This window comes from Gastrolobium bilobum, unplaced genomic scaffold (assembly GCF_033153095.1).
Source record: "Gastrolobium bilobum isolate Gb01-03AN ecotype WA unplaced genomic scaffold, APGP_CSIRO_Gbil_v1 utg21167, whole genome shotgun sequence".
In the NCBI taxonomy this organism is placed as follows: Eukaryota; Viridiplantae; Streptophyta; class Magnoliopsida; order Fabales; family Fabaceae; genus Gastrolobium; species Gastrolobium bilobum.
In genome coordinates, this window is record NW_026898371.1 from 283,223 (window position 1) to 292,034 (window position 8,812).

The window sequence follows — 8,812 nt, forward strand, 5'->3', positions numbered from 1 at the left end:
ATTCAATTTAAAACAGTGATGTCATGTTATGTTATTCCTTTATAATCCAAGGAAAAACTATTTCTGCAATTATGGTAAAAATAATTTGTCTGCCACAAACACAAAATTGAGAGAGAGAGAGAGAGAGAGAGAGAGAAAATTTTGATGTAACCCGCTCTTTTTTTGTGTCAGTGGCAAACAAACTATTTCTGCCACAACTGCAGAAATAGTTCCCTATAATCCAATTCAACCTTGATCATAAACACTCGTGCAAAATGAAAAAATAACCAATAAAATTTACAGGAAACTGAATAAATGAATCCGATCACTTTTTTCCCTTTTGTATCATACATATTCTTGTAAATAAGAGTTCTATGTTACAAATCAAAATTGTGGTGGAGTTGCAAAGACCACATCTAGTTTTCTCAATTAGAAAAAGTGCCCCTCAGCTCTCAGCAAAAATAGAATAAACAAGTTGCACAAGCTTGTACCACTTCCCTCCCCTTCTCAACAACCTGCAAGCCTTTCTGTCTTAAAGGAATTGCAACCCCCAACCTGGCCTGCAGCAATGCACCAAGCATGCAACCACCTTTTGAGTTGTGACCCTTCCAATCAGTACAAATTCAATGCAATGAGTCACACAGAAGCCACCATCCAACCAGTTTAAGATCAAGGCAATGAGTCACTGATTGCTTGTTGCCAGAGTGCATATAACAAAAGAATGCATCAAGAATTTTGGAATCTATTTCTAGCCCCCAGTTGCTGCACTTCCACCCACGTAGGGTGCCAAAGGAGGGTTCCTTGTGCAGATATAATTGAAGTATCGTGTGCCAATTAAATAATCAATCAGTAAGGAATGACATATGGCAGAGCAAAAACATCTGCTGTCTCTATGTGAAGACCTTCTGACCATACCTGCAGTGTCTCCCCAACCTCTGAAGATTCCACCACTGGTTTTCTTTCTTGTAAAATACTACTTTTGCCAAACAACCAATCTTGATCGTCAAAACCAGACCACTCTTCCACCTTAGGTACCGAGTATACCTGGCTTAAATACTTTGTATCTGGATGGGGTAGTTTTGCAGATGCTTCAGTTACCAGATTAGCTGGCACAGTAGCAGTGAGGTGCGTCTTGTTTGAGGAAACTGCAAATGGTCGAGCTTCAATGACGCCATTTATCTTGAATTCCTTGTTATCTACCTTAACACTGGTGGCTACTACTCCTGGCTTATCTGAAGCATTTGGAATGGATATTTGACAAGGTTCCAATATCCTTCCATTTTCAGTGAATGTATGAGAGGAAGACGATCTTGCCAACTTACTAGGCCAATTGTCATTGGCTGTAAGAAATTCAAAAAAATTAATTATAACATGTCAGCCAACAGCAAAACAATGTGTACAAACTCGAGAAAGTTGAATAACGTTATTGAAAAAAATACCAGCAGTTAAAATATCAATATAAGCATGTGACATCATGGAAAACCCACCATTATCTCACAGGATGTAGTATCTGGTATTAGCCTAAAAGGTCAGCAAAATACTACTCCAAACCCAATAAGAGAAACATCGTATTTGTAATTAAATACAACTTAACAGGATCACTGAGTAGCAATGAGAACAGGACTCATTATAAATAGCACTCACCACGTGGAACTCCATTTGACTCAATGTCCTTCCGTTTCTTGAGATTTTCTCTACTAACAGCATTCTCATCGCTGTTGCTGGAAACCCGTGCGAAAGAATTTGAACCTATAGGGCCAACTTTGTTGCTCTCTTTTAATTTATTCTGCTCTGTGGTTTTAAGTTCAGTATGCTCCTTAGCTTTCTCCTCCTTTTTCTTCTCTTTATCCCTGTCTTTGTCCTTCCCATGCCCTTTCTTCTCCTTCTCTTTATCTTTCCTTTTATCTCCCAGTTTATCATCTTTCTTTTCCTTTTCCTTAACCTTTTCCCTTCCTCCATCTTTCTTATCCTCAACCTTTTCTTCTCCATCATATTTCTTTTCCTTAACCTGTCCTTTTCCTTCGACTGTGGCTTCCAAATTCCTGTCAAAATACTTCCCCAAAAGTTTGGACATTCCATCAACTGTAGGATGAAAATTTCCAGAAAGTTTGGCCATTCCATCAACTCTAGGATGAAAATTTCCAGCATGATTTTGAACTGTTGCATTTCCAATAGGTCGGACCTCAGCCCTGATTCCTTTCCCATCAATCTTCTTAGCATCAAGACCCTTATCATTGAGTTTTTCCTTGCCATCAGGCCAGGGGCCACTACCCTTAGCCACCAACCTAACAGTCCCCTCATCCTTTCTATGGTCTGTATTTGTAAACTTCTGAACCAATTGATTGCCAGCTCCTCCGTTATCATCCTTAATCCTCCTCTCCAACTCCAGGAGGAATTTAGAATCTTTGTTCTCCTCAGCCAGATGATTATTCTCTCTAGCCTTCTCCCCATTGTTACCATTATACTGTTTAGTAAGTTTATTCTCAAACAAGATACCCTTCTTATCATTTTGCTTGATTTCTTTTTGATGAAGTTTACCTGCATTGGGACCCTCACCTTGTCCTGGAAATCCTTTGTCATCTGCAGTTCTGCTTTTACTTTTATCCCTATCTCTGCCCTTGTCCTTGCCCTTATCTTTCTTTTTTTCTCTGTTTTTTTCCTTTCTGTCCTTTTCCTTATGCTTTCCATCCCTTCCTTCTTTCTCTCTCTTTTCCTTACTTTCCCTCTTCTCTTTGTCCCTCTTATCTTTTTTACGTTTTTTTTCTCTCTGCTTTTCCTGTAAATCATACAATGAAAAGAGATATTAAGAGCAATGATCAAATAAGAAGACAACTCAATGGCTTCACATCCTCTACTCCACCCATGAGAAACAAAAAAATAAGAGAACAATATCAACAGTTTAAAGATGCAAAACATGGTCCTCGTCTCCTTGAAAATCAAATATCTCGAAGGAAGAAACTCCAAAAATAACATTAACAACAAATCAAAGTCCATTAGATACTCACTGTCTACCTACAAAATATTCCAGATTTTAGTAGCACATTTTAGCCAACTATAACCAAACAAAGAGGGGAAACACAATCCCATTGCAGAATTTTTAATCAAAATAAAAATGTAGCAATATCTTACTTTGATGCTTTAATAAGCAGTCTCAATTATTAGATTTTTCAACCCAACAGAAACATGTTCATTCTTAGATGCTAAAGCTGGCCATTCCAAATCACATATTTTTTTGGCTTTTGTTACATATTACAATTAAAATATGCTGACATTGCAAAAAGAAGTTCTTCTGTATGACATTTTTGAGTCTTTGTCCTTTTGCCCTAGCAATGGATGAGCTAACAAAAGATATCCACAACAAGGTGTCATGGTGTATGCTATTTGCAAACAATACTATGTTTATTGATGAGATCAAGGCTGATGTTAACACTAAACTAGAATTACGTTAAATCGTACTAAGACTAAATACATGGAATGTGAGTTTGCCACGATAAGAGGAGGAGATCAAGACTTTGTGAATATGCTAGGACAAAAGGCACCTAAGAAAGATGCATTTGGATATATGGGATCAATCTAGCAAAAAGGGGGGAGAAATTGATAAGGATGTAAGCCATAGAATCAGAGCGAAAATTCTTGGGTGCATTAGGATTTTGTGATTGCAACGTCCCTCTTAGGCTAAAAGGAAAATTTTATAGAATAGCAATAAGGCTTGTAATATACGGAGCTCAACGTTGGCCGGAACAGAAACAACATGTGCTTATCATGGGAGTGGCATAAATTAGGATGTTAAGTGTGGTCATAAAGGAATGGATAAGAAATGAAAATATTCAACACAAAGTTAAAGTAGTACCGGTTGAAGAATATGTAAGAGAACATAGGTTTAGATGGTTTTGACATATTCATCGAAGACCCCTACATGCTTCGATAATAAAAGAAATTTTACCCGGAGCATGAAATAAAAAAATAAAAAAAGAAAAGAAAGAAAGAGGTCGACTGAGACTTAAGAGGGGGGGGGGGGGGGGGGATAGTAAATCAAGGCTTAACGAAGTGGGTAGATAGAAGATAAAAGAAGGTCCAAAGAGGAAAAGATAGTAAGAATGCCAATCTTTTCAGATGAGAAGCATCACAGGCAAAAAAATAAAAAATAAAAGATTCACAGTAATACACAATCAGAAATTTTCAGGGAACTTTGCAAACAGTACAGATAGCAATTATGTTGGAATGTTGGATAATCAATTATGATTGGGTACGTAGAACATAGACCATACCAATTGAAATGAAAAAGCTATACTAATAATTCAGCATGTTAACAAACAAGAAAATAACATATTTATATTTGAACAAAAGAAAAAAGTTCAACCACACTTATTGAATTGCATACATCACCCATTAAATGAGATCATAAGCAAATCTGATTTAGCCCTGACATAAAGTAACTGATTAATCTAATCAAGGTAAACATAACATGAACTCATCGATCAGATAAATTGATCTTGCCCAAAGGATCTATACAAAAATCATATACAAATAATTTTTTCCAATCTTGATCAGGTCATCATGCCAACCTCTAGTTTCGCCACAAATACACTTGATCACTTTTACATGTCTTGAGGAAAACAAAATCTGACACAATTTCACTGATATGAATATGATTATGATGCGTGGTTCAGTTATAGACTTATAGAAGAAGTGGAGCCATTCCACATGTTACATGATGTGTGGTTCACTTTTACATGTTCTGCAACCATTCAACATATGATTTATGTATAGATCCTATCTGGGTAAGCCACCTACTATTTAAAATTCAAGCTTTATTCTCTAACTAACAGAAGCAAGGCAATTAAAAATCATTGCTTTCAAAAAATCAGCAAGTATTATAAATTACGTTTGAAGAATGTCCAAAATCCAAAATAGATATGGGCAATCTCCACCAACACTAAATCTTTGTTTCAATACCAAAGGTGCCACATGGAAGGCATACCATCAAGCCCAAAGGTCATTGTTTTACAACAAAAGGACTCATAACTTGACTACTAATAATTACTTATTCCATACTAATCACAGACTATGTTTTAAACAACCCAAACCCACACCCTTACAAAACAAATAAAAAATCCATAACAAAAGCAGTATTTTATATATTATGAGAGACTGACTACTCTAATATGTATTTACTTTGACAGGCATGCTACATATTATAGATGGCTTTGAAGTAAATGATACATCAACACTCCTAACAGGAAAGTACAAATCAAATTCACTTAAAAATAAATAAATTTGCATGGCCTACTATTGAAACAATAAACAAAATTGACAAGGCTAGGCAGCAGAATGACATGAATTTGGTGAAATCCGTGAAAAGATGGAAGAGCATGAAAAAAGCAGAGCATATGAACTTTTAATCATCATAATATCTTTGCCTCTTCACCAGAAACGAAATAATTTATCCATTCAAACCTCTTGGAACTTTTATATTCAGCATTACAGTCACACCAATCTAAAAATCTAAATTTTGAACACAACACAGAAACCCTGACATGAATCTAGTAAACATATAACAAGACAGATAAAGGAAACATTTGATATGACGTTCACCTATGGAAAGTCGTAAATCACATGAACCAACTTTCATCAACTAAGATTGTACAAACCCTACTGATCAATGTAGGCAAAAAATGATACTGTCACGTAAGCCTCCCATCATCAACAATTGCACACTTACCCCAATCGGACAAGATCTTTTATAATTCCATTGGGTATGATATACTTTGAAAGAGGCCATGTAAAATGTTTCTAGGTTAGCAATTTACAATGAACACCAAACAAATCGAATTTTTCTTTATTCAGAATAAACAGATACAAAAATATAGACCACATAATTAAATTGAACATGAATGCATGATAGAAACTATTCTAGATAAACATTATAATGTTCCATTTAGAAAATGAACCTAATCAATCCACGTTTAAACGTTGGGCAACTCAATTGAAACTTCATTTTGTATCACAAATAATGTTACTTCAAATTATATGTACCATATGAATATAAGAGAAGTATCTTAACCTTTTTAAATAAGTCCACTTCATCTGTTCTAGCCTTCTTTTCATATCCTGGTGGTGGAAATGGAAAGCAGCGCGACATTGCACAAAATCCAAATGTGCCTAGAATAAAATCCTTCCAAGGTTGAGAGTGCTTCAATTAGTTTACAGTAGCACTGTTCCAGAAAGGGAACGAACCAGTAACTATGCTCCTGTCCATGCACCATGTCACCGCATTCATTTCCAGATTTAATATTCCTCCATAAGCCTCTTACTACAAACACAAATTATGGTAACCACCAAGGTTTACTTCCCTTCACCAAAATACTCAAGTAGCTCAAACAAATAGTACTGGAATTTTATTCAAAATCAATGAGCAGCACAGCAACCACTCAGTCTCACTAATTGAAGTCCTAATAAAAAGGTAAATGGTGCAACACAACCCCAATCAGTATATGTTTTGGAGCACTATGGTACGGAATTAAGCTTTAGACTATGTCAATCCAAAGGGTTTCTTCAGAAACGAAAATGGATCACTGAAATCAGATACTATCTGTTTACTTGAGGGCCAACAGAGAATCATCAGGTTTTTCTGTGTGTCAAGGCTCAAAACCAAAATCATCCCCCAGCAAAGACCAAAAAGGAAACAACAAAAACGAAGACCAAGAAGGCCTGTGTACTGTTTCCAAAGAGGGTTCTCAAAATCTTGATCAGTGTTAATAATATAGACAATCTTCTTCCATGCTCAAAGAAGCAATGTTAAACACCATCTTAAGCAATCTCCAAGTTCAAATGCTCAAGCACCGTAGTTCCAAATCCAATATTTGAACCCCTGAAAAGATCAGAGCTCATGCCCATTTCACGCAAACCCACGGAGAGAAGGAGCAAGCACAGTCTTCCCTTCAATCACACTCTCTGATCAAAACCCTAATCACTCGGGAATTTTCCAAATTCAGCAAGTTCCCAGTTACGATCCAAAGAAACCCTAGAAAAGAAATTCCACCAAAAGAAACAAGCTGAGTATACATACCCGGAAAACACCCACAAATAAAGAAAACCCTAATCCCAATTATGGAAACTTTTATTGAATAAACCCAACAAAAAAAGTGCATAAAGCAGAAAAAATTGAACGGAATAAAGAGAATCAAACACTTTTTAGTACCTAAGCAATAATGGGTATCGATCAAAAGGAGAAAAGAAGCTCTGATTCGAAGCGTTAACGAGAAAAAAACGTTAAATTTCGATTAGTGAAAGAGAGTCCAAGGGAAAATTGTTGTAAGAGATTACCTTGTCCACTACAAAGTGGACATTGTAGGAGGACAAGATCTCTCTCTCTTTCCCTTTCACATATATACAATATAAGAAAGAGAGAACAACAATCTTAATATACACAAAACTATGTATATGTATATAATAATATAATATATGGTTTTGGGGGAAGTACTTTCTCTTTCTCTGTTCTATGTGTTGTTGCTGTTGCTATGGTATGGTATATGCTATTCACACAGTTTTTGTTCTCTTTCTCTCTCTAGATTCTGGGTTTTGTTTCTCTTTGTTTGCCCACTGCTTCTTCTTTTTCTTCTGTTCTGTTCTGTGTGTGTGTGCCCCCTCTCTCTCTCTCTATTTGGTTATGGGTGTTTTGCGTTTGTGTGTGTTGTCCCTAATATTTATACGGAGAAGATAAACCAAACTGTGTTACTCCCAAGTGACTATTAATCAATTTTACCGTTAGATCGATTATGTTGATCCAACGGTCATATTTATTTTCATCTTCGTATGGTTATGATTTTTCAAATTTAATATTTTATATTTATTTTCATCTTTGTATGGTTATGATTTCTCATATTTAATGATTTCACTTTAAATATGGGGAATCATGACTATACAAAGATGAAAATAAATATAACTGTTGGATCAACATAATCGATCTAACGGTGAGATTGATTGATAGTCACTTGGTAGTAACACAATTTGGTTGTCACAATATCTTTCCCCTATTTATATATTATTTATTATTGGTAGTGTTATTCGTCATGTGTTTCTCTTATTTTATTTCTCTCACTTTGTTTCCTTTTTCTATTGGTAATGTGCTGTTTTGTGTTCGGAAGTTACACGCGAGGATGAACATCGATTGAAAACCCATATACCGAAGTTATAACCAAAAAAAGGGCAACAAGGGGAAGCCAAAGCAATGGCACATGCACATGACCCACCCTTTTATGTATAAATTATTTTTGAGTATGTTTTTCTCATTTTACATGAGATAACATACCTCTGTACTCATATATTAAAAGTTGTGCTAATATTTATTTATTTTTTTACTTTTTTTTTAAAGAGTGGACCTCACATATTTTATGTCTATGGCGTGAGATAACAAGTCTCGTGTACTATAAGACTTGTATTTCCCATTATTTTTACTGTTATTCTAATGGAAATGGGATACGATGAGAAAGAGAGAGAATTTGCACCCTGGTTGGGGCTTTATGCTCTTCTTCACTATTTCTAATCTCGAATTTTATTTTATCTTTCTGTGTCCAGTAATTCATATGTATTTACATATAATATAAACAAAAATGTGCATTAACATTACTCTTTATTTAATATTTTTTTGGAAGGATATACTTATCACAAAAAATATTTATCACATTTACAACTAACTTAATTACCTTTGATTTCTGTTAATTTAACGGTTATAATTTACTGAATTTATAGGAATTAATAATTAGTTAATGAATACAATCCAATAATTTCAAATAAATTATAATCGTTAGATTGATAGAAATCAACAATGATT

At 35.1% G+C, this 8,812-nt stretch overlaps 1 protein-coding gene across 3 annotated transcripts; it reads right to left on the reverse strand.

Moving 5' to 3' along the window:
* Window positions 1-305: 305 nt before the first annotated feature.
* Window positions 306-7,638, reverse strand: LOC133315404 (uncharacterized). Of its 3 annotated transcripts, none has more exons than XM_061517023.1 (4): window positions 7,463-7,638; window positions 6,044-7,003; window positions 1,624-2,755; window positions 306-1,319 (listed from the first exon to the last, which is right to left on the reverse strand). In XM_061517023.1, the coding sequence occupies exons 2-4, from the start codon at window positions 6,119-6,121 to the stop codon at window positions 826-828; spliced, it is 1,704 nt and encodes a 567-aa protein (XP_061373007.1). In that variant the 5' UTR covers window positions 6,122-7,003; window positions 7,463-7,638; the 3' UTR covers window positions 306-825. The 3 variants fall into 3 exon arrangements, with proteins under 3 accessions (XP_061373007.1, XP_061373008.1, XP_061373006.1); XM_061517024.1 differs by lacking the exon at window positions 7,463-7,638 and adding an exon at window positions 7,306-7,368; XM_061517022.1 differs by lacking the exon at window positions 7,463-7,638 and adding an exon at window positions 7,181-7,352.
* Window positions 7,639-8,812: the final 1,174 nt, after the last annotated feature.